We start from the raw sequence: 26053 nt of genomic DNA, 5'->3' as shown, positions 1-26053 counted from the left end.
TCCAAAAACCAACTTTTATTTTCATTGATCTCTTCTGTCATTGTTTTAGTCTCTATGCTCTTCATTTCCACTCTGATCTTTGTTATTTTCTTCTTTCTGCTAACTTTGGGCTTAATTCATTGTTCTTTTTCTAGTTCCTTGAGGTATGAATTAGGTTATTTAAGAACTTCATTTTTTCTTCGTGTAGGCATTTATTTTTATAAACATCCCACTTAGAACTACTTTTGCTGTATGGTATTTGTATTTCCATTTCCATTTGTCTCAAGATAGTTTTTGATTTCTCCTTTGACCTATTGGTTGTTCAGGAGCATGTTGTTTAATCTCCATGTATTTGTGAATTTTCCACTTTAATTCTCGTATTTTCTAGTTTCATACAATTATGGATGAAAAAGATGCATGATATGATTTCAGTCTTCTTAAATTTATTAAAATTTGTTTTCTGACCTAACATGTGATCTACCCCAAAAAAATTCCATGTGTGCTAGAGAGGAATGTGTTTTCTGGGGCTGTTGAATGGAATGTTCTGCAAATATCTGTTATGTCCATCTGGTCTAATATGTCATTTAAAGCCAATGTTCCCTTGTTGATCTTGTCTGAATGGACTCACCCTTGTTGAAAGTGAGGTATTGAAGTCTCCTCCTATTGTTGAGCTGCTGTTCATTTCTCCTTTCAGAGCTGTTAATATTTGCTTGATATGTTTAGGTGCTCCTACCTTGGTGCATAATTTACAAATGTTGTATCTTCTTGGTGAATTGATCCCTTTGTCATTATAGAATGCCCTTCTTTGTCTCCTGTTACAGTCTGGCTTAAAGTCTACTTTAACTGATAGCTACCCCAGGTTTCTTTGGGTTTCCATTTACGTGGAATATCTTTTCCATCCCTTCACTTGCAGTATAGGTGTCCTTACTGCTGAAGTGAGTCTCTTGCAAGCAGCATGTGGTTGGGTCTTTAAGAAAAAAGTCTATTAAGCCACCCCATGTCTTTTGATTGGCCATTTGGTCAATTTAGACAGGAGATCAAGCAATTGTTCTGTATGCTGCAGTGGGATTTGGGATAGAAAACAGTTCCACAGATACCCTGTACTTTAAAGTTTGACATTTCCTGTATGATGGAAATAAATGATAATGTATTATTATGAACTTGCCTGCTTAGATAAATAAAGCCACACAATGGGAATCTTAAAAGGCTTTGTTGGAACCTTGAATTATTAGTCGTCTTTTCTTTTGTTTCCCTGGTAATATTTGGCACATGCCCCTCCTCTCTGTCTTAGTTCCTAGAGTTAGATGAGAGAATTCTATAGCCTTAAATTGGGCATGGACTTCTATTCACTTATTTTGGAACTCTTTTATTTTTATGCAGCCCTATAATTTGTAGTCCATGGATTTGGGGAGAAAGACCAAGCTTTAGCACTGTCACGAAGAGCAGAGTTGGGATGGGTGAGAAGGTTGATAAGACTTTACATTTTGTTGTTCCCTAATGCAGTGGAGCTGGTCCTTAGGGGTATAATGTGAAAGGCCATGGAAGAGTCCTTTCTTACTAGTGGATGTGATCCTTTAAATTTCATCCCAAGACAGATTCCTCTTGGAAATGTGTCCCCTTTAAAATACAGACATTTCAGTGAGGAGCAAAGCAAGAAGATTAAAAGTGTAGATGGGATTAGAAAGGAATTTCGGCATCTTGTATAATAGGCCTTCTTAGAAGGTGGGTCCTCTTTTCAGGATGTCCATGTTGACATCTGCCAATGTTGTGAAAACAAATCATCTTAATTTGGATAAAGGCAGTCTCACCAAAGGACACCAGTAGTCATGTATTTTTTTAAAATATTTTATTTATTTATTTGACAGAGAGATCACAAGCAGGCAGAGAGGCAGGCAGAGAGAGAGGGGGAAGCAGGCTCCCCGCTGAGCAGAGAGCCTGATGCAGGGCTCGATCCCAGGACCCTGAGATCATGACCTGAGCTGAAGGCAGAGGCTCAACCCACTGAGCCACCCAGGTGCCCCAGTCATGTATTTTTTTTTATCATTACATACTTGCACCTAAACACACACACATGCGCACGCGTGCCTGCACACAAACATGCATGTTAGATTCATATAAGAAATGTCCTTGAAGCAGTCAAGTTTATTAATTTTATTGGCTCTTGACCCTTGAGTACATGTCTTTTTAATATTTTGCATGGTGAAATGGAAAAATACACCTAAAGCACATTGGAGGCTATGGAAGAACAATGATTGTCTCAAGGAAAAAATGCTTTTGTGATTGAATTGTGAGCTCGACTAGCTGCTTTTTCATTGGAACTGAATTTTTCTTGAAAGAACAACCATCAGACAAACTATTGTTATTTAGATTTTAGTGTCTGGCAAACATTTTCTCAAAAAAAAAGGGGCGGTGAGGAATGAAGTAGGTTTACCGCTTCAAGGAAAACAACTAATATTATTTGTTGCCAATGATGAAATTTAAGCTTTCAAATGAAAATTAGAATTTTGGAAAACTCATATTTGTCATTATGAGCTTGGTAGCAGTTCCAATATTTAATAACTTTACTCATGAGATTTGTGGTGATATTAACAAATATAGTGTTTTGCTATTATATAATGAAAAGTTCATAATGTGGAAGATCTGAATAATTCAGTGATCCCATATTTTTTAGATGACCAGTGAATGATGTTCCAAAATCTTGAAGGGTAAAAGGACACATTCAAAGTACAGTGTAGAACACCAGATTTTAATGTAACAGAGTTATGAAAAGTGCACTGAAATGGTTTCAGATTCCAGGCTGTAACTAACCTTTAAGGAATGACATTTGTTGAGTGAACAACAAATAGCCACAAAGAAGAATATCCACAATTATCACAACAGATTGAATGCAGAAGCAAATATGAGAATGCAGCTCTCTTCTGCTAAGCCAAATATTAGAGACTTGCAAAAATGCAAAGTAATACCACTCTTCTTGCTAAACTGGTTTTGTTTCAGGACATATGGTTATTGTAATAAAAATATGCTATTTACATTATATGTAATAGATTTACTGCTGTGATCTTTAAGTAAAATAATACATTTAAATTTTCTTGGTTTGAGTTTTTAAAGTGGTAATCATCCATGGCTATAAGCCACATGAATATGGCAGACACAGTCATTTTTTGAGTGTGAAGGGGCCCCGAGACCAAAAAGTTTGAGGACTATTGTTGTAGACCAAACTCCTGACTCTACAAATGGGGAGCTCATGGGACTCATGCACTGAGGAGCAACTGGAACTGGTTCCCATCTCTGCAAACCGCTGCTCTCATGTTTTCACTGTTGGCGTATTGCCCCCATACTACACTATGGTACATGACGACCTTCATACGGATGAGCTGATTAGGGGCTCTCCAGTGAGACAGCCAGATGGAAGTAGGTTGTGATGGAAGTCAGCCGAGATGGGTCTTTCCCACAGCCTGGGAACAGGGGCCTGAGTGGAGGCCAGCAGGCCTCTTCCAGGCACCAGGTGCCTCTGTGTGGAGGGATGTGTGCTGAGGGGAGGGGATGGTGGTAGAAGTGGAGAAAGAACATTCTCTACTTCAGATTTTATGCTTCTTGTTCTTACATACATGGAGCTTTTCTTTATCCCTTGACTTTTTCTCCAGGGAGTTTGCCCGTTGGAAAGTAAATAACTTGGCTCTGGAAAGGAAGGACTTCTTCAGTTTGCCATTGCCTCTCGCCCCAGAATTTATCCGGAATATTCGCCTCCTTGGAAGGAGACCCAACCTACAGCAGGTCACTGAAAACCTGATTAAAAAGTACGGCACTCATTTCTTACTTTCTGCCACCCTTGGAGGTAAGCAACATCGCGATCCTGCGCGAACTGGCTGTCAGATCATTGAATATAGCTTTAAAACCCATGGAGTAGAGCTTGAGTCTTCCTGGGTCTTTGCTCTTCCCAGCCTGTTATCGCCTGAGAAATAGTTTCTTTCTGGTGCCTTTGAGAACAGTATAATCTCTTGACATCCAAATCATGACATCCAGAACATTGCTATTTGCTTATAAGCATCCTCCTCGAGGAAGGGGTGTGGGGTAAGGAGGTGGGGGGACTCACAGGCGCCTACTAAGCACTTGCCAGCAGGGGGCGCTCCCAGTTTTCTTTTGACAGCGCCTTCTAACCCAGAGGCTTCTCCACATCCTAGTATTTGCTGTGGCTATAGTTGTCGGACCCATAGGCAAAGAAGTAAATGTCCATTGAGTCCCTGACCCCTGCTGGCCTCTCTAAAGATTGGTAACTGGCCAAACCAATTCCAGTGGCTCTGGGCTGGATGGGGACAAGGTTGGGAGTGGGGATGGTGTAACCTGTGGCCAAGTCGAAAGCTCTGAGGAGACAGGGCTGTCGCTGCCCTGGGAAGAAAGCGGGATTTATTATAACATTTAGCTCACCGTCTGATGGACAAAAAGAAACTCTCCAAGGGTTCAGGCCAGCTGCTGGCATGTGGTAGGTGCTGAGTGATTGATGGGGAGGAGGGAGGTTGAACTTCAAGGCTTTTGCCCTTTCTGAGGGAGCAGAAATATCCATGGTGACTTCTCATAAACAACTTGAGAGAAAAAATTTTATCTCCCCCATGGAGGTAGATTGCCTGAGACTGAGATCAATAAAGGATGTTAAATGGATAAGCTGGAGGGGAGGGGATGAGCTATGGGATGGTTAAAGAATGAGGGAAAGGGAGGAGGGCCCCTGGGGCAGTGACGCCTGCTACCCTGTGCACTGTCTGATGAGACTGTTCTAGAACTCTCTTCAGCAGGGGCAGCTGACTCCTTCTGAGCTCTGACTCTTCTGGCCAAGGGTTTCATGTTCTAACTGTTAGGGTATTAGGGAGCAGAAGGCCTTACCAGTGAACCCATGTTGTTTGCGACAGGAGAAGAGTCCCTGACCATTTTTGTGGACAAGCGAAAACTGAGCCGCAAGGCAGAAACAGCAGGAAGCGCTCCTGTCGTTGGGGGCAGTGGAAACAGTTCTGCCGTGTCTCTGGAGACCCTGCACCAGCTGGCAGCCTCCTACTTCATCGACAGAGAGAGCACACTGAGGCGGCTGCACCATATCCAGATAGCCACGGGGGCCATTAAGGTAACAGCCTGCGAAGTGCTGGGGGAGGGACGGCAGACAGGCAGAGAGGAACCAAAGGGGAAGCAGGAGTCTTAGCCAGCTCCAGGTCAGCCAGGCCTGACTGAGGGATGTGGGAAAGCAGCTTCCTGACACAGGCACAGCCAACCCTGAAAGGTGGTCCAGGTCTTCCCTGTACAGCAGACAGACATGTAGCTTCTACTCTGAGGTAATCTCTGGCCAGCGGACTGTTGTGAAGGAGAGACAAGGTCCTTACTCTGCAGAGGTTACATTCCGGTGAGGGATAAGGATATTAAACAAGTATAAAAGCAAAGTAATTTTAGATAAAGGTACAAAGAAAAGAGAGTCATAAGGTACAGATTTCCTGGGGTGAGAGAAGGGAGCAGCTAATATTAGCCAGATTGGTCCAGGGAGATCACTTCAGGTTTAGGTTTTGAGGCTGATATGCGAGTGATCTGAAGGAAGGATATTCAGATAGTGAGAACTAAGGCCCTGGGGCAGGTGCCTTAGAACACAGAAGATCGCTGTGACTGCAGTAAAGTGAACAGGAAGACACTGGCACTAGATGGGGTTCAGAAGTAGACTAGAACCAGATTACGTGGCCATGATATGGAATTTTCATGTCAAAATGCAGCAAAAAACAAGCAGAGAATTCTGAGCGGAGGAGTGATATGATCTCAAGCATGTTGGAAAATGATCAATGGTTACTATAACATTAATAATCATAACCGTCATCCCATCTTCTCTACTTACAGCTAGGACATTTCTAGCAAAGTTCATATTGTTTTAGGGAAAGGAAGACCAATGACAATACTTGAAAATGCTGGATTATTTTATTCTAAATATAAAGTCAAGGTAGCGAGTGGTGGTCTGTCTTGTATTATATGCTGCTTTTATCACACCCAAAATTGGAAGGAAATTTTGTTCCTTTATTTATTCATTCAGTAGATATTTATTGAACACCTGTTATGTGTCGTGCTCTGCTCTGGCTCCTGAGAATCCTAAGAGTGAACAAAGCATAGAGAGTCCCTGCCCTCATGAACTTCACATTCTAATACATGATGTTAGGTGGGATCAATGATACGAAGAAATGGATTCAGGGAAGAGGAAAGAGAGTGATGGGGACATGGCACTTTCGGGAAGACCTGTTTGAAGAAATGCCATTTAAGCAGAGATCTGAATGGGGGGGGGCACATGGGTATCTTGAGTGAGAGCAGGTGTGATTGCTGCGAGTGGGAGTGTGCGTGTTGTGGTCCAGAAACACTGTGTCAGGTAGCTGGAGTGCAGTCAGCAGAGGGGTGAAGAGGAGATGAGCCTACGGAGAACATCTTTTCTCTCCCCCTAACCTCCCCCTCCCCGCCCGGTGGTAGACTGCCTGAGACAGAGATCAATAAAGGATGTTAAGATCATGAGGGCATCACTGCTTAGGGAAGAGAAGAGAAAGCGGGATTGTGGAGACTGATGCCATCCATGGTCAAGGGAGGAAAGAACGGTGGCCCGCTCAGACAAAGCTGGCTGTGAGAGGTAGTGAGAAGTTGGCAGAAGCAGGATGTGTTTTGATGGTAGAGCCTCTGGGATTAGCTAATAAATTAGAAGAAAGGAATCAAGAGTCACTAAAATTTTTGGCATGAACAACCAGATGACAGTGATTCTTTTACTGAGAAGGACAATGCTGGGAGAGGTGCCATCTGAAAGAAACAAATCAGGAGCTTGATTTTAGACACCCTGAGTGTGACATTCCTCTTAGACATCCGAGTGGAGCTATCTAACAGGCAACTGGATATAACAGTAGGATTTCAATAGAAAGGTCATGATTGGAGATAGAAATTCGGTACACCACTGTATACACATGTGTAGCTGGTATTTAATACTGTGGGCAAGATGGAATGAGATCACTTGAGGAGTGAATGTAGCCTGTAAATGGTTCTAGGGCCGAGTTGAGTAGCAGATCAATATCCAGAAATGGGGAAGAGGAGGAGGAACTAAAAGGAGGCTGAGATCACGCAGATCAGCATGAAGGAACCAAAGTCCTATCACAAGACCATGTGAAGCAAGTGTTTCTCAAAAGAAGGAGCAGACAGCTGTGTTAGATGCTGTTGAGTAGTTGGAGAATGGATCTTCGATCTGGCAACATGGAGGTAATGAGCAACCTAGAGATGAGGGGTTTCAGTGACACGACAGGTACAAAAGGCTGAGTATAGAAGGTTCAAGAGAGAAAGCAAAGGGAGGAATCAGAGGAGGAGAAGGCAGTTCTTTAAGGGTTTTTGCTGTAAAGACAAAAGATGGGGGATAGCTGGAGAGTGGTGGAAGGTCAAGGAAGGTGGAGATTTTGTTTTTAAGGTGGAGGATATTCGAATCTTGGCATTTTGGTAGCAATGATTCAGAAGAGAGGAAGAAGATGATGGTGGAGGAAAGACAGGAGGCAGTTACAAGAGCAGCCGGGTAAGCGGGAGAGGCTAGTAGTCCATGGAGAGGTGGGTCTTACCTAGGAGCATAAACATCCTATCCTTTGCAGCAGGAGGCATTCAGGTGACAGACTCCACGCAGTCGCATGTAGCTGCGGTGGGAGGATGCAAACGTCCTTGTCTGATTGATCCAGTTCCTTGAGGACACGAGAATCAGAGTCCTTGACTAAAAGGAAGGGAAAGAAATTGTTGAGAAAAGAATGTAGGAAATGGTTTCAGAAGGGTAGGGGTTAGGTGTTTCAACTACTAGATAAATGTGGTGGATTGGTGGGCAGCCCTGAGGGCCCACATGAGACCCACGGTGACAGTTATAACGGGGACCCATTTACATAGCTGTCAGTTGTAACAGCCACATTTGACGCTTCAAGTACAGGCAGGCATGGAGTGGGTGGAGAGCTGGATTCAACAAGGAAGAGTGTGTGTTTGTGTGTGTGTGTGTGTGTGTGTGTGTGTACAAGATGAAAGAAAAAAGAAGCGAAGGAAGTGAGAGTACACAAAAAGCTGTGACTATAGTGATGGACCGAGGGATCTGAGACTATTCAGGGATGGCAGAAAGTGAAAAGTTTCACTGTGAAAGTGTTAGGTCACAAAGTTGGTTTGATGATTTGTTGGAGGGAAGAGACCCGAGGAAGTGCAAGTGTGTGATGGCTTAATATTGAGATTAGAGAGCGAGTTAGAGAGAAAAAAAAAATCAGGTTCTGGACATGGCCATGAGTGTGGATGACTGAGACGGGGCTGGAGGCCAAGGTGAAGAGAGATGAGAAGGCTGAGAACCCCTGTCTTCAGCATCTGCTGGGCTGTGGTTAATGCACAAAGAGGATATAGATTCTTGAGAAGAGATCAAGGCTATAGACGACCTTGCGAAGACCAATCATGAGACTGAGAGAGCACCAAAGAGAAGAGGTCAGCTCTGGGGCTGTACGGAGTGAGAGTCTGAGAGAGGACAATGGCTACATTTGTTTAGGGTACATTTGGGAGGTTGGTCTCTTAGGCAGCTTAAAATGACGAAAGAGGACTGTTAGTAGCATAGACTGGGTTTTACCAAGAAGACAGAACTCTGTAGTGAGTGGGCCGTGTTGAAGGTGGAGAACTGATCTTGCCTAGAAAAGAAAAGGAGTTCTGGATTAACAACCCCGACATCCCATTAATGTCCCTTCCCATCCTTTGACCTGACCAACTTTTCATTTTCTGTCATGGCCTCATTTGCCTGTTGGCCTAACTTAGACTCCGTGGCCCATCACTATCATCACTGCATTGGATATATTCTCAACTTGCCCTTTGCAGCCTCCTCATGCACCTGCCATCCCCTTAATTCAGGAGCTGAAGGATGCTTGCCTGATTTTCTTGCATTATCTTTTTAACTAGTCTCTCTGTCTCCATTCTCAGCACTGCTCCCTTATCACCCTCTCTGCCGCTTGCATAAGAGCAAATCATCTCGTACCATCCTCCTGCTTAAACCACTGCAGCCCAGCCATGGTGGCAGTGTGACTCAATGGAAGGAGTGTAGGGTCGCACCCAAGAGTCTTTGCTGCTGTGCTCCTGCTCGTGGTGATCTAGGCTAGGACGAGTTCCCAAACTACTCTGAGCCTCGGTTTTCTCAGTCTTAAAACTGTTGAATGATCAGAATATTTCTTACCTCGATGGCTTTCTGTGAGGATCAAATAGAAAAATAGATAGAATGCTTGAGACACGGCATAATTGGAGCTTAAAAAAGGATAATTCCTCTTCTTAACAAAACCATCAGGCTGTCGAAGATCTATCCCTACTATTCTTTTGTCTCTTTTTAGCCTGGCTCCTGCCTCAGCCCTTCACTTACCACTTCTGTCATGTAGCCCAGTCCTAGCCAACGAGTTGTCTGTATTCAAATATATGCACATCCCTGGCACCTGCTGTTGGTTTTGTCTGTCTACCGAAGTGCCTTTCCCTCATCCTTCTTTGGTCAAGTCAAAAAGGTGACTCCTTTGTGAAGCCTTTTCTGACTTCCAAGGTAGTTAAATGCTCCTCTGCAGTGTCTCAAGCACGTGCCTCTTTTACAGGGCTCATCATTTGAACTGTAATTGCTAGCTAACGTGGTGACCTCTGAGACTCTGAGGTCCTTGTGGGAGGGACTGGGGTCTTACTCATCTTCGGTTGCTGGTGAGAGTACAGAGCTTGCCACATTATGGGTGATGAGTAAAGGTTTGTTGACTGACTGACTGACTGAGTCACTGACCCTGTTTTCCACATAGGTTAGGTTCTTCTCAGTGTGTGTACAAGGGCACAGTAGCACGGTCAGTTGAAAGAAACAAAGGTACTCAAGGTCACTTGAGCATAAAGGTGATTGGGCAGGAGGACTGTGGTGAAGACTATCACAGATCTCCAAGGATGAGACACTAAGTGCCTTCCAGATGCATGGGTCTTGTTGAAGGGTGGCGAGATGCCCAGGTTACTGTCTCTGTTTCTTGTTGGAACACATGCCATCTGTTTTCCTTCATCTGCTTCATCTTCCGGCTTCTCTTGTGCAAGTTCTTTCCTTTGTTTTCTCTAGACTTTTCTGTACACCAGTGACTCTGGATTACATTTAGCTCTGCCTTGCTCTGGAGCTGACTCTGGCCCACACGGAACACTGTCTGCTCTCTCAGCGGGGACCATCAGGGCAGGGACCACTCTTGTTCATAGTTGTAGTCTCCATTCCTGGCACATAAGAATCGCTTGATAATTATTTATTCTGAACTTCAAGGGTGTCTACCACCACCCTTTAAATTTTTCCTCTCAGTATCACAGTTCTAAATTCCTGGAGGAAAAAAGTCTGGTTCAAGGTCCACTTTAGTCCAATACAGTCTAACCCATTGTCTCAGGTACGGCTCACCGAACTCCTCTCTTTGGCAAAGTCTGCAGGTGGCAGAATGAGAGATGGGAAGGCACCCCAAGCCACATCTATTCTAGTGCCTATGGCCTGCAGAAGCACTTTCCAGAACTAGAGCCACTGCCCATCCCCACAAAATGGGGCCACCATCCTTGGAAGTCTCTTTTTGGAATTCCTCCGGTCACACAGGGGGTGTGAGATGATAATTCATCTTCCACTAGGTCGATCAGCCTGGAGTTTTCTCTGGTGAGGAGTGCAGTGTGCTCTCCCCACGAGATGCAGTTCAGAGAATCACAAGAGTACAAGGACCATTTAGTGTTTTCTCCTACTTCCATTCCTCTAGGTCCTCATCCTCACAGAGCTTAGTGAGGTCTGGAGAACCAGGGACCTGTCCAAGAGCACCCTGCCAAACAAGGAGCAAAGGGAGATCTTGGCACCTCACCTGTCCCACCACTCTGCTCACTTGATAGGGTTGAGCCGTCCATTCTGTCTTAGCTGTAGAGTGTTCCGCCAGAGCCATTTCTTTGCTCTCACATACTTTTCCAGACTCACAGAGCAAGGGCCAGTAGGTTGGGTGCATCCCTGCTAGCTAACACGCCCGAGTTGGCTCTGCGGCCCCTGCCGCCCACTTGCCTCTACTGAATGCGCCTTTGGGACCATGGAGCGGGCTTCCTGCCCTGTCATGTCTCTGGATCAAGGGGGGTGGCCTGAGGCGCTCTGCTCACCTGCTCAGCCTTGGTGAAGGAAAAATCTTCCAGCACATCTGCCTGTTTCTTATTTCTGTAAGCAGGTGTGCTTCTACTTCCTACCCCTCGTTAGCCACTTGTTTTCACCAACACGGAGCGAGAGGCATGCTGGCCCCTTTCGTTTATCCGACACATTGCTCGGAGACCCCACTGAAAACCCCACTCCGCTGTAAGGTTGACCCTGATCGGTACACAGCTCCATTGCAGGATTTGTGACGTTACACTGCAGCTGGCGACATCCCCATTGGCACCTCCCCGTGCTCACAGGTGTGACAGGAGGGCTTAGCGCAGGAGGGACTCCTCAGCACGCACGTGGTTCCAGGTCCCCTCGCGGCGGCTGCCACGTGCTGAGACACTCAGTAAAGCACTTGATAGCTGAAGGCAGGTGAAGGCAGGCTGCCTGGCTTAGTGGGAAACAAACGTGCTCAAGTGAGAAGACTTGGGATTGGGTTTCGGCCTCAGTGCTCATCAAGGTCAAGTTGTGACCTTGAGAAGTCCGTGGACTCCAGGACATGGAGTTACCAATGATTTGACTTTCCTGTAGTCAGGGCTTACATTCGGCTGGTTTGGCTAGACCAATTATTAGAATATTAAACTGCTTCCATGACAGCTGGTAAGCCTGGGAGGGGAGGAGAGCCGCTAGCGGACGAGCCTGTTTCTGGGTGGCAGCAAACCCTCCACTTAGTCGAAGGTGGGGGAAGGACTTGGTTTGATACGTTCCAGAGCTTACTGAAAAGAGCCCACCCCAAACCCCAGTGGATCCCAGGATGGCAAAAAGAAGCGCTTCTCACAAAGCGTCCTTAAAAAGGCTTGTGTGAATTCCTCAGCACAGCAGCCTGGGGCTCAGCCTGCTGCTCTTTGAGGCACACACCGTGGCTGCGCTCGCCCTGCCCGGCCCTGTCGCGGGAAGGGGTGGGCTGGCAGTGAGAAGCCCGTTTCCGGCGCTTAGCTTTGCAGGTGACTCCCGAGGTAGGACAAGAGCAGCGGGGCCTCGAAGGGCAAGGGGAGGAGAGCAGGCTCGCTGGAAGGAGGGCTTGTATGAGCCAGTATTTACGGAAAATTGGATGTGCTAATGAACCTGAGATCCATCAGGGCTTTCTGAAGGCAGGACAGTCTCTGTCAACAGACCAATTAGCACACAATTATTTTCCCTTTCTGAAAGCTTATCGGAGATGCTCTTTGAATGTATGCGCCTGAGTGAATGGTGCTTTCCGTTATCTCTGTGGGCCCTTTTTGTAATCTGCCAAAGCTATCTGTGTCTGCTACAGAGCACAGGGTTCTCTGGACTCATCCTCTAGAGACTCTGGGACTCTCATCCCTGGGGGGAAGGGGTCTTCCTTCAGGCAGCTTATCAAGCCAGTGCCCAGGCAATATCTGGAAGAGGACCCTCTACATGTCTTGTTTTTCTTCCCATCTCCTTCTGTCTCTCAGGACAGAGGTGGCTCAGAGCAGAATGGCAGTGGAGAAAGAGGTGACTTGGGGATCTAGCGTCATCTGAGTGAGCCTTCCTCATTCTCGATCTGGCTTGGCTCCTTCCCTCTAAGGAAGTGACCGTGGGGATCAGAGTCTTTGTCTCTTCCTCGTTCCTGTCCTCATGACACAATTAACAAAGGGAAGCTACCCACATCCTCTCCATGACTTACCTAATTGATTGTCCTCTGTGGAACTGACCTTTGGAAATAGCAAAGTCAAGGTCAGAAAACCGCCTCAGAGCCAGCCTGGAATGCTGCATAAAATGGTGCTGGTGGTGGGGACCCAGATGGGTTGGTGGCAGGTAGACAGGGAGTGTGGGGGCATAAGGGAGAGGAGAGCGGCTGTTCACTGGTCTCCTCCTTGGTGGGTCATCCTACTCCTCCCTGAGGCATGTAGCTCCCTCCCTGCCTGGACCCAGTGCTGGTGAGCAGCCAGCTCAGGAGTGGGTGGATGGAAAAGCCAGCACAGATCTCCATGACAGTGTGGTGGCCAGGTCACCTGGAGGCGGGGAGAGGCAAGTGTCCTAAATACCACACCCACCCACCGTCTCACCCGCCATTCCACCCTGCCCTTCAGTCCATCCCACTCCAGAAGAGCTGGGCTTGTCCATGGCCACGGCTCCTCTTACAGGCGTTTTTACATAGAGATGAAGACCTCACCTTGAAGGAAGCCTGGCCCTGCCTTCCCGCTGAGTGTGACCGCTAGCCCATCAGCCGCTCACTCAGTACACAGCCAGTACTCAGCACCTAGTGCCCACCTGTGGAGGGAGGCAGGTGTAACAGCCCGAACGCTGGGCTTACGGAAGCATGTTTCTTCCGGTCTCTGAACTCCTGATGGCAGTGCCTGTGCCTTACTCAGGGTGAGTTCTGGATGTTCCTTGCATAGTTAAATGAATAAATGGGCGAGTGAGAGAAGGTGTGAATGAGAGGAATGAATCCGAGCCCTGCAGGTAACTAGCTGTGTGACCTTGAATAAATCATTTCACCTACCTGGCCAAGGGCTCCTCATCTGTAGTATTAGGATACGGTGGTCTCGAGTCTATACAGTTTGTTTTGCCCCGGGTTCACGTTCAGAGCAGAGGGCAGATCACTGAACTAGTTTGGATGAACTGCTCTGTTGATACTTGTTTTTAGGCGTGATGTCACCCACAGGGGTTTAACTCTATTTTCTGCAGTCCTCTGACACACCCTCTCAGGAGACAGGAGGAGACTGAGGACTCAAACATTAAAATCCTGTTTAACTACTCTCAGCTCTGTGGCCTCGGCACCAAAACTCTGTGAAACTTGGTTTTCTTCTTCAGAGAGTGATAGTAGTGAGCTTTGTCTCAGAGTTTCTGTGAAGGTTAAAAGAGATGACATTGGGGGATGAACTTGACAACCGTAGGGTAGTCATTCCTGCCCCTGTCATGCTCTTGGTCCCATTCTTTATTTGGGCTGGGTTTGCTGCTTTTCGTGCGCTGTGTCTGTCTACGCCTTGGTCTCTGTCTGTAATCACCTCTTTTTCTCCTAATTCTCTCCTCTTTCCCCTCCCTTCCTATTCATCCTTCACAGCTCACCTCCCCCACGAAGCCTTCTCAGACTAATTTAAGTCACGAGGTTCTCTCCCATCTGTCTCCCTACCTTATTTCTAGTCAGTATCAAACCAGACTTCATTTTTTAAAAGACTTTATTTATTCATTTGACAGACAGAGATCACAAGTAGGCAGAGAGGCAGGCAGAGAGAGAGAGAGAGGAAGAAGCAGGCTCCCTGCTGAGGGACCTGGGATCATGACCTGAGCCAAAGGCAGAGGCTTTAACCCTCTGAGCCACCCAGGCACCCCCCATGAGTATTTTTTTAAGACTAAAACTACTAACTTCTCTTTAAAAATGTCATTTCTACTTTGCTCATCACCTGGTGACTCCCCCGCCACCCCGTAACCTGCAGGGTGCTGGACATTTTCACGACACACGTTCCAGCTGTGTGTTACAGCTTATGCTCACCCCTTCTCCTGGTTTGCAGAGAACTTTCCTTCCCTTCTCTTCCTGGCTGCTTCTGTTTCTCTTTATTATTATTTATTTCATTTTACTTTTTATTTTATTTTATTTTAATGCCTGTATAGTTAACATACCATGTTATATTACATCCAGGTGTATAATACAGAGATTCACTAAGACGTCTACTTATTCTTAAGGACCTGTTCAGTTGAGTCTCCTCTGTTGCTGCTTCCCTTCCGCTCCCTCTCTCTGCTCAGAGCTCTGTTTTCCTGAGTGCGCACTGACACAGGGCTTCTGCTGACTTGGGTGCCTCGCCGCCAGTTGCATTGTGCACCTGCCTCTCCCCCAGGGTGTAATTTCCTGGAGGACTCTGTGCATAACTTGCACATCTCTCCTCTCACTGAGTCTCCGCCCCACAAAGCCTGGAACATATTACACATGCTCTAAGTTACTGAGTATCTACTATGTGCCAGGCACTGTGTTCGTTGCTGTTGACAACCTGGTGAATAAGGTGAATAGAAGCCTAGCCCCCGGGGAGCCTTTAGTGTGTGGAGGACCCAGACTTTAACCAGATCTTTATGGAAAAGGATGGAAACTTCTACACCTGCTGCAGGGCAGAGGTGCCCAGAGCCAGGAGAGAAGGTCCGAGATATCAGGGCCGACTCCTTGAAGAACTCCAGGAAAGGCACTCTATGAATGTTTGATGAATTGTACGGAATTGAACAGCGGCTGCTCAATAAATACTCGTTGATTGGTTGATTGATTGTTGGCAAAGCTCTCGGAGATCCCGGGAAGAAAGGGCCGCGGGTCCCCATCATTCTTATTAGGGAATTATTTCAGTGCATTTAAAGCTCCCCATTTTTCATCTTATATTTTAAAAACATCAGAGAAAAATGGATAGGCCAACTTTATAATATTTTAAAATGATTCTGTGGTGTTTTGGAATATTACATGGCTATAAGAGTTTATGTATATTTAATATACTTATTAAAATATGCAATAAGCCCATGGCTGATTTTCTCTAAGGACATCTCAGTGGTGAGGTGGGACTTAAATGTTTAATACTAATAATAATACTCGTAACTCCTATTTCTCTAGTGCTTTTCATCCTCGGGATCCCTAAAGCTGCGAGCACCACATAGAGTGGATGCAGCTGGGCTTGCCAGCCGGCTGACAGCATCCACATCTGGACTCCTGTCTCCCTCTGGGGGAGGAAGTGGGGGGGACTCAGGCTTAGAGGTCCATCTTCCTCTGCCTATGTTGAATTTTTTCTTCCCAGAGGCGAATTCCCTTTGGCTCCCTCGGAAGCCTCGCACTGTGTACAACCTGCCGCTGGCCGCCCTCCACCACCAGTACGCACCCAGTTAGAACAAGGAAGGAAGGTGGCTTCATGCCCCTGGGGGAAGGGAAACGCATGCGCTCTTGGGCTGCTCAAGGACAAGACAAGGGGATTGAGGTCAGATGGCTGGAAAGGGAAGCGCCTAGGGCTGGTCTCCACTGGGCATCTAAATCCACACTGTGCCCTCCTTCTCTAGGTCACGGAGACCAGGACTGGCCCTCTGGGCTGCAGCAACTACGACAACCTGGATTCGGTCAGCTCTGTCCTGGTACAGAGTCCGGAGAACAAAGTGCAGTTACTCGGTAAGCGGTCCCGCGATGGGAGGGGTGTCAAAATCTTTCACATCTCCTGAAAAACGTGGCTCACCGAGGAGCAGGAGAAGGTCCTGGGTGCCTCATTTGGCTAAACCCTGCCAAGGACCAGAACCACCAGGAGTTCTGGGACCCGTATGAAACAACTTTCCCTCATTCTTTTGGGAGATTTTTCGGACATGGTTTATCCTGCACCCAAGACTACTGTTCATACCTCTTGGCACCCACACCCTCCCACGTGTTAGTCCTCCCCAAGACCCCTGTCACTATCCTACAGCAATACCACATCCATACCTTGGCCTGGTTTGATGATCTCCTTTGTTGCCCAAAGAACCCTCCACTTTGTCCTAAGGACACACTGGGGAACAGCTAGCCTTTGCAGAGTGGTTTTGGGGCCACCATCTCTAGCTCAGCTGAGAGCTTTACAAACTGTGGGGTCATTGGCTACCCCAAGAGTGGTCTCTTACTTTCTGTGATTAGTCTGTCCTCTCCCTTGGGAGATCAAAGTGAGGAGAACAGTTTGAGAGGAACGGGAGCCCCCACTGGAGACAGAACTAGACAAAACAGCCTTGCAAACAGGAAAGCAAAAAGACGGGGTGGCATGAGGCCTGGAGGCTGGGAGGTTAAGGGGAGGCCCTCAGCTCCTGCTGCCTGTCCCCCAAGCATCCTGGGCCAGGGCTATGCAAACTGATTCAGACAGAGCTGTTTGGCAATGGGAAAAGTTCATTTTTCTTAAGGCCTAACTGAATTCGACTCTGTTTAAGATATTATTGTCTCGGTATTATAAAATCAATAGCCCTCACCCAGGATCTACGATTACAAATTCCAGGCAACCTGAGCTAGATGCAACCCATCAGCACTTTCGGAATCAAGGAATATATAAAACAAAGGAGTAAAAGACTCCTTGCTTTAGAGAGGCACCTCATGCCATTAGCGTCCCTCTTCTCCTGTCCCTCGGTGGGCTGGGTTTGCGTCTGGAAATTAGCGATGAGTGAAGTTCGGAATGTCTGGTGGTTCATTTGGAATGGTTTATGCCATTTAATTTTATAGCCCATCACTCATGCAGACATTGCTCGGGGCACTTATTTTATAGCAATGGGAAATGTTATGGTGAGGAGGAGGGAAGGAGTGGGGGAGGTGAAGAGAAAGGACTTGGAAGGGTGTGCGTCGAAAGCAAGCGTGTGGACAGGGTGTGTGGGCTGGGCTGCTCAAGTGCCAGCTGTGGGCACGACATGAGGAGAGGAGAATTTAGGAGCGTTCAGAATAGGAGGCAGACCTTGAGCAAGAACAACGAGCACCCACTGCTGCTAGAGTTCTAAGTTATGTTCCGAGGTCTGCTGAGACGAGGATAACATACTTTGGGCACTCTGATTTCCTGCCAAGGACAAGGTTAAGGGCATGACAGTAAAGAGCTGGCAGATATTTGAGGAGAGGGGAGCTTATTGTACCCAGAAGTTCTCCTGTCCCTCACCCTTCTGGCACAGTCTCTCACAAGGTCCCTACTGGGGAGCCTCTTGCAGGTCTGACCTCAAACCTGGCCCAGGCTGCCTGCCTCCAACGGCATGCCTGTCCTTCATTCACCTCTTGATATGTTTCCAACAGCCATCCTGAGTGGCTTGAAGCGGAATCGGGAATATATTCTGCTAGTGGTAAAATAATACCCACCACAGATGGGTAGGAAAACTGAAGCTTGGAGCAATTTAGTGGATTATATCCAAGATCAGAGTTAGCTAATTAGAAAAGAGCTGAGCACCATTCATACCTGCCCAGACTTTACTGAACTTAGGATGCCCACCACCAGCTAACTTTCCAATCCCCTGAAAAGTTAAAGTGAACTGAGACAGGCGGCCGGTCCCAGTGATGCAGTATGACCTGATGGTAGCAGGGGCAGGTCTGACACCAAGCCAATTTCCAGAGCACTGTCACTTGAGCAGGTGGCTGAGGCCACTGAGCTCGGATCTCTTCCCCTAGAGGAGCCTCAGTCTGCCCAGAACTTTATTTATGATCATATACACAAAGTACTTGGTGTGGGGCCTGGCTGCTACGTACCAGCAACCCTTGCCCCCACTTTCTAACAGAGTGGCCCCCTTGGTCATCAGAACTGGGGTGGGAGCCCCGGACGGGGGTCAGCATAACATCTTAGGATGTCTGCTGCTCAGCTCAGAGAAGCCAGAACCAGGATGGCTGTGGAAAGCAGAACAAAAAGTCTGTTGAGCCTTGATTCCTCCCCTGTGAGGGCTGTAAGCTCTCCTTCCAGTTCCCATCCTAGAAATGCTGATGCGCAGCCAGTAAGGCCATCCGTGTGATACGCGGGCTCTCAATTTGGCTGACGTGAGAGGTTTGCCTAAGCCTTGGGCTTTGATGCTCCTCATCTGCATTATCAGACCCCTCCCACCTGTCCCCCGGGGCAGCCTGACCCTTTTTACCCAACCAGCTCCACAGGGTCAGGCCCTGGTGTGACCGACCATTCTTGGGCCCAGAATGCACAAGTGTGCAGAACCCCAGCTGGGGATCCTGCAGCCCTGAGTGTGGGACACCGAGTTCCTACCGGTCCTACCCCACAATCGCTGGGACGGCCTTTCCCCAGGCCTGCAGGTGCTGCTGCCCGCGTACTTGCGTGAGCGCTTTGTGGCCGCGGCACTCAGCTACATCACGTGCAGCTCCGAGGGCGAGCTCGTCTGCAGGGGGAACGACTGTTGGTGCAAGTGCAGCCCCACCTTTCCGGAATGCAACTGTCCCGACGCTGACATCCAGGCCATGGAGGACAGCCTGTTGCAGATCCAGGACTCCTGGGTGACCCACAACCGGCAGTTTGAGGAGTCAGGTGAGCAGTCGGCTGGCCCCCATTTCCTCCCTGGCAATGGGGAATGGCTGGGAGGTGCAGGACTGGAATGTGGGGAACGCAGCATGGGTCCTGGCTCACCTGCTTCCTGTGTCCGTGACCCCTAGCGGGTTATATCACCCTGCAGGTCTCAAGTGGTTATCTTTGTTGTCGATGCAAATGGACATGACCCCTACCAAAAAGATGGATGTAGTAAGTTCAGGTGAATATATTCGAGGGCATAGGCCTTGCCTGCACATAAGGTGCACAAGGGCTATTTGTTGGATTACTGAAGTACTAGAAGCACCCAGTACATGCACCCAGTACATGCTGATGAGGGCTTGTTGCAGGTACAACGAATGTCAATGTTACCTTGAGATCTAGATTCAGGACCTGATTTTGAGTCCATGCTCAGAGTGTCCTTTGAACCTTTGTGTCCCCTGACATTTTTATGTTGAAAATACAATGCCCAGGGAGGCGGGGCCTTTGGGAGGTGACTAAGGGATTGGTGCTCTTATAAAAGAGGCCCCAGAAAGATCCCTCTTCCCTTCTACCACGTGAAGATACAGTGAAGAGTTAGCCCTATGCAACCCAGAAGAGGGCCTTCACCAGAACCTGACCGTGCTGGTGTCCTGATCTTGGACTCTTGGGTCCTTGAACCGTGAGAAATGAATTTTTGTGGCTTATCAGCCAACCAGTATGTGGCATTTTCTGAGAGCAGCCCCCAAAGAAAAGACACTCTGTTACTGACTGGTTTTATGACCTCGTATTAGCCGTGCAGCTTCACAATACCCCCATTTCCCCATCTGTATGAGGGAAAGTGATCACAATGGGTGGATGGGAAGCTCACGTGGGATAGTGTAGGATAAAATTCATGTATAAATAACTCTGGCACATTCGTACACTTCAACACTAAATAAGCAATAGTTCTGTGTATATAGCGCAGAAACATAATGTTGGGTAAAACGAAGCAAAACGAAAAAGGTTATGTATTTTGTATACATAGTATATCAATATAATAATACTGTAACATGTATTAAATATAAGACATATTTAATACTATTTATGTGATGCTTTAAAACATACTAGCCGATACTTAATATTTTTACAGATAAATGTGTTTGTAGAAAACGTGAAGAAATATATGGTAACTACTGAACATCCAAGAGAGTGGTTGATGGAGAGGGGAAGTTTACGGCCTTCGATTATATATTCTCATTGCCTTATTTCTCAAAAACAGAACAAAAGACTGAAGCCAATAAAGCAGAATGCCTAAATCTAAGTGGTGGGCACACAGGGGTTTGTCCTGTTACTCCTTGTGCTCTTTTGTGAGCTTAAATGTTTTATTAAAAGAACGATGAGGGGCACCTGGGTGGCTTAGTCGGTTAAGCATCTCGCTCTTGATTTTGGCTCAGGTCATGTTCTCAGGATCGTGAGATCGAGCCCCATGTCAGGCTCTCTGCACCTGGTATGGAGCCTGCTTAAGAGTCTCTGCCTTTCTCTGTCTCTAAAAAACAAAAACAAAAGACCAAACCCAATTACATACATCCTAGTTGTTAATGTCATCACCAGGTATGATTCTCAAACCATTGGGAGAGGGGTAGAGGGGTGAATAACCAGGTGCCTGAGAAATCAGAATGAGCTGAGGCCCCGTGCATGGTCATTTCAAGTCCCAGACACGGCAGTTTATTGCTAAGAACATTCCAGTCCTCACAGCCCCAGCTGAACTGGGTTGTGATGGTGGGACACGTTCAGTGCTGCTTCCTGTGGAACATGATGTTGGGCTCCCACCACCATCGGTTATTTACTGCTAATGAGTAAATGAGGGCTATCTGGACCCCCACCAGTGGCTGCAGGTCCCAAGTAAGCAGATCTGAGCATGAGTTCAGCAAACATGCTGTGCCCGGGAAACTCAGAGAACACAGACTTGCAATAGGCACTGAGAGCCAGAGAGCGTCTTGCTTCTGGATCAGCCACAGGAAAGACCAGGAATCTGCCAAAAGCCGAAGCTTGAAAGAGACAAAGGGTGTTCCAGAGTCTGAGGAAGGATGTGGACGGGAGAGGCTGGGCGCAGGGACTGGAGGTTTCTAAGCAGCTTTCTGAGCTGGGTGCTCCGTGTCTCTGTGTCGCACTCACTGGCCGTGCACTCGTCCCTTCGTGACTGCCGCACAGCTTCCCCGGGGTGTCTGTGGTGTGACTGAAGGGGACGGGCCTGTGGCAGTTGTGAATGATGTATAAGGAGCTACAGAGGGAGAAAGCAGCGCATCCAAGGTCATTGGCAAAAGCAGCACCTCTGGCCTGCTTGGGCAGGACAGAAATCTGGTTTGAAATTCAGAAGCCTATTAGGGGCAGGAAAGGGAGAAAAGAATCCTAAAGCTATTGTTTATGGTATGTTAATTATTTTCCAAATAAAGCTGTTGAAAACAAAATCTATCCAAGGGCCTGGGAGAGTAGGTGGGAAGCCTCCTTCCTCAGGCAGGGACTCACCAAGGCCCGCTGGGTCTGGGCAGTGCCCTCCTGCCCCTCCCAGGGTCTGCATGGTGCTCCCTGAGCGCCACTCTGTGTCCTTGCCCACAGAGGAATTCCAGACCCTGCTGAAAAGGCTGCCAGACGACAGGTTCCTGAACTCCACGGCCATCTCGCAGTTCTGGGCCATGGACACCAGTCTTCAGCACCGCTACCAGCAGCTGGGGGCTAGCCTGAAACTGCTGTTCAAGAAAACCCATCGGATCGTCCGCCGGCTCTTCAACCTGTGTAAGCGCTGCCCCCGGCAGCCTCGTTTCCGCCTGCCCAAGGAGAGGTGAGCTTCCCGGCCGCCAGGCCCAAACATGGCACCTTCCCCCAGAGTGGCTGAAGCTGGGGCGTCCTCTGTCCCACAGGGGAGAGCCAGCCGTGGGGACCCATGTGAGGCCTTGGGAGAGTCTCCTGCCGTCTTTACCTCCTTATGTGTCCTGCTCAATTCTGACTTGTGTCTGAAGTGAGGGAGAGGAAACAGAGGCTAATTTTACTTCTGTATAAATTATGGTAGATTCCAATGTTATTCTAATAATACTCCGATTCTCACTCATTTTTATTTTAAGGCTTTTTTTTTTTTTTTAGGGAAGAAAGGGGTGGAGTTGTAGCTCACACTCTGACTGCATACGGTGAGAATACGCACATCGGGTGGTTTCACACAAGCGACCACTCTCCGTCACAGGAGGGGAAGGCGAGGCGGGGCTCCCCGGCCTCTGACGCTCACTCCAACCCCGCCCCCCCTTGGGTGCCCAGTGGGTCAACAAGTACACACGGCATATCCTGATTTTAAGCAGTGTGTTTGGGGGTGGGGGGCATTTGTTCATTGGAAAGATCTAATAAATACACAGAAACCCCAAAACTGCAAAATTTTAACTATGTGGTGGCCACTTAAAGTCACATTCCCAGAACATAAATCAGAGGCATGGTCTAGTAAAAAGTGGGAGCTGGAGAGAAAAGCCACCTCGGAGAAGGAAGTCTCGGCCAGACTGTATGGGAGAGATGGAAGTGGGGCGCTGGGGGGTGCCTTGCCTCACCCAGCAGAGGTGCCGCTCGCACCGAGGCCCCGGGAAGGAGGGAAGCGTGAGTGGAGAGCTCGGGCCAGCAGAGGCTCTGAGGCACTTACCTGGTTTCTGAGAACATGCTGGCCAATGCCGCAGCATCCCTGCTCTCGCGGCATCCACAGAGAAGCCATCTGGGGACACATCACCAGTAGACAATAATGTCCAGTCCTGATCCCTGCCGTGCATTACGTGAAAACAGCGCGATGTGATAGCGACTGGGTGGTTCTTTTGAAAAGGGCGTCACGGGAGACCTCTTTGAGGGGGCGATCAGAGGAGCTGAGATGTAAATCGGAAGAGGGAGCCAGCCATAGGAAATTCCTGTTCCTGGTGGCAGAGTGACAGAAGCAGAGGGAATAGAAAAGACAGCGATGGAGAAGTGGGAAAGAACCTGATGGGACGCTGGGAAGCGGGGAGAGCCAGTTGTTGGACAGTCTTACCTGGAAGGCTGACAAATGCAGAAGGGGTTTTGATGCAGAGGCTGCAGGAGATCTCCTGTAGGCTGCAGAGGGAGGGAAGGAGGTGGTACTGGGGCGGGACGAGGCTGGCTGCTCGCTGGGCAAGTCTGGTGTCAGGTATTTCTGGTGTTGATCTGTCTGTCAGACGCTGTGCTGCGGTCCTGACTCAATCATTCCAGAGTGGTGCAGCAGGGGGTTTCCATCATGCAGGGAACTTGGGGCTCTTGTCCCTCTCATTACCTCTCCTGCCTGTTGGTCAGTGTCCTCCCACCCTCGGGGGAGACGGCGGTGGGCTTCCTCTGACTCCCTGTTTATGTCTACCTCCCTTCCCCAAGGTCCTTGTCCTATTGGTGGAACCGAGTCCAGTCGCTCCTCTACTGTGCAGAGAGCACCCTTCCTGGCACCTTCCTGGAGCAGAGCCACAGCTGCACCTGCCCCTACGACCAGTCTTCCTGCCAGGGCCCCATCCCGTGTGCCGTGGGGGAGGGGCCCGCCTGCGCCCACTGCGCTCCGGACAACAGCACGCGCTGCGGGGGCTGCAACCCGGGCTACGTGCTGGCGCAGGGCTCGTGCCGGCCGGAGGTGGCCGAGTCCCTGGAGAACTTCCTGGGGCTGGAGACGGACCTGCAGGACCTGGAGCTGAAGTACCTGCTGCAGAAGCGGGACAGCCGCATCGAGGTGCACTCCATCTTCATCAGCAATGACATGCGCCTAGGCAGCTGGTTCGACCCCTCGTGGAGGAAACGCATGCTTCTCACGCTCAAGAGCAACAAGTACCAGCCGGGGCTGGTGCATGTGATGCTGGCGCTGTCCCTGCAGATCTGCCTCACCAAGAACAGCACCCTGGAGCCGGTCATGGCCGTCTACGTCAACCCGTTCGGGGGCAGCCACTCTGAGAGCTGGTTCATGCCCGTGAGTGAGGGCAGCTTCCCCGACTGGGAGAGGACTAACGTGGACGCGGCCGCCCAGTGCCAAAACTGGACTATCACCCTGGGGAACAGGTGGAAGACCTTCTTCGAGACAGTCCATGTTTACCTGCGGAGCCGGATCAAGTCCCTGGATGACAGCTCCAACGAGACAATCTACTACGAGCCCCTGGAGATGACCGACCCCTCCAAGAACTTAGGATACATGAAAATCAACACCTTGCAGGTCTTTGGCTACAGCCTCCCCTTTGACCCGGACGCCATCCGGGACTTAATTCTCCAGCTGGACTACCCGTACACTCAAGGTTCCCAGGACTCTGCCCTCTTGCAGCTGGCGGAGCTCAGGGACCGGGTAAACCAGCTGTCCCCGCCTGGCAAAGCCCGGCTCGACCTTTTCTCCTGCTTACTCCGGCACCGGCTCAAGCTGGCCGGCAACGAGGTGGGCAGGATCCAGTCCTCCCTGAGGGCTTTCAATTCCAAGCTGCCAAACCCCGTGGAGTACGAGACCGGCAAACTCTGTAGCTAATGGGGGCCCCGCTCCAGGGCTGGGGAGGGAGGTGGTCCGGGGTGATCCGCCGACCGCGGGGTGCAGACATCATCCGAGCCCTCACCTTCGTGCCAACAGGGTTCTCCCTTGGGACGTGCGGCACCCACAGCTGTCGGGGCCTCCGGGCTTGGCCTGAAGCAGGCAGGAGAGGAAGAAACAGCCACTGCACACACGCACACACTCACCACGTGCGAGCGCACGCGTGCACACGCACGCACGCTCGCTCGCACAGGGAGGCTACAATTCAGCAGCCTCAGATCTGTAAAGTCGGTGCTTTCGAATGATGCCGTTGAAGCAGAGGAGCCAAGGGAGAGACTAAGCAGAAGAACCAGCCAAACCATGAAAAAATAAATCCTGAAAAGTGATTCTTATCATTCAAGGAAGCAAGAGGGGGCACAGCGGTAGGAAATAGAGCAGCTCCTCCTCCCGCTCCGTGGAGTCACTTTTGTATTCTTTTTAACCTGATTTCTTAAAACGGCGTTGTTTCGTGATGCCCCATGTTGGTTCTTACTTTTTGTATGCTGCCTTCTCTGTGCCCTCCCAGACACTGACTGCTTCTCAAGCCGGCGCCCCCGGGAAACTCAAGGGGACACTGACAGAGGACCGCGCGGGCAGGCAGGCAGCCTTGCTCTGCGCCCCCCTCCTCCCTCCCTCGGCCCCCTTGCTTCCTCGGCCTCACCACTTCGCTCCCTGTCCCCCACGCGGTCCAGCCGGAGCTCCTCTTGCCACAGCACCCATTCCGCCCAAGAAAGCAGCTCCGTCAAGTTAGAAAGAGACGATGTATAGGGAAGTGTTCTTTTTTAAAAACAAAACAAAACAAAACAAAAATATTTATTTTGTGATTGTTTTCTTTGTCAATCTGCTCCAGCCACATGAACATATGAGTAAAAGTTTACCTGGTTTAATATATCTTCTTAGAAGGCCTTTTTTTAGGGGGAAATGAGAAAGAAAAAAAAAAAAGTATAGTTCCCTGGACTGCCTGGAATTTTTTTTTTTTTTTAATTGCTCTGTGTGTGATACATGAGTATTCATGGGGAGTAGATACGGCTGTGGGGGAGGCTGGTTGATTAGTGTGGCTTTCACAAGTGAATGATGTCTGGCTTAACTGTGTGTGTGTGTGTGTGTGTGTGTGTGTGTGTGTGTGTGTGTGCACGCGTGCGTGGTGCACCTGTGTTTATGTGGGGGTTGTTGAATGGAGTGAGGCAGAACCCTCCCAGAGTTCTCTTGCTACCCGCCTCCCTCCCACACCTTTTCCCAGGCATGAGAACTAGCACAGGTCCTACAGCCAGGATTTCCCACTATCAAGAGAGGAGCATCCAAGTCCCTGTTCACAAGGGGAACCGCAGGCTTTGTGCTGGGTGCGTACCTGTGAAGGGGGGCTGCTCTTTGCCAATGCTGCTGCGGACATCAGGAGAGTTCCCCACACTCTCTGCACCTTACGAATGATGCAGACATGGCACTGGTTTTCTCCATTCAGTCTGATGACCACTT

At 48.8% G+C, this 26053-nt stretch overlaps 1 protein-coding gene across 1 annotated transcript in view; it reads left to right on the top strand.

Moving 5' to 3' along the window:
• LOC111150714 (BMP/retinoic acid inducible neural specific 2) overlaps positions 1 to 25471 on the top strand; it is a 108058-nt gene extending 82587 nt beyond the window's left edge. The window contains exons 3-8 of the mRNA XM_022508265.1: positions 3624 to 3814; positions 4881 to 5089; positions 16124 to 16229; positions 18826 to 19062; positions 21637 to 21859; positions 23425 to 25471. Of these exons, the coding sequence (XP_022363973.1) occupies positions 3624 to 3814; positions 4881 to 5089; positions 16124 to 16229; positions 18826 to 19062; positions 21637 to 21859; positions 23425 to 24541 (2083 nt within the window). The 3' untranslated portion in view covers positions 24542 to 25471. The remainder of the gene's footprint in view (positions 1 to 3623; positions 3815 to 4880; positions 5090 to 16123; positions 16230 to 18825; positions 19063 to 21636; positions 21860 to 23424) is intronic.
• Positions 25472 to 26053: the final 582 nt, after the last annotated feature.

Source organism: Enhydra lutris, unplaced genomic scaffold, assembly GCF_002288905.1.
Source record: "Enhydra lutris kenyoni isolate GAN:26980312 unplaced genomic scaffold, ASM228890v2 scaffoldscaffold24, whole genome shotgun sequence".
In the NCBI taxonomy this organism is placed as follows: domain Eukaryota; kingdom Metazoa; phylum Chordata; class Mammalia; order Carnivora; family Mustelidae; genus Enhydra; species Enhydra lutris.
The sequence above is the reverse complement of the archived record's forward strand: the minus strand, read 5'-3'. Positions and strand labels throughout refer to the sequence as shown.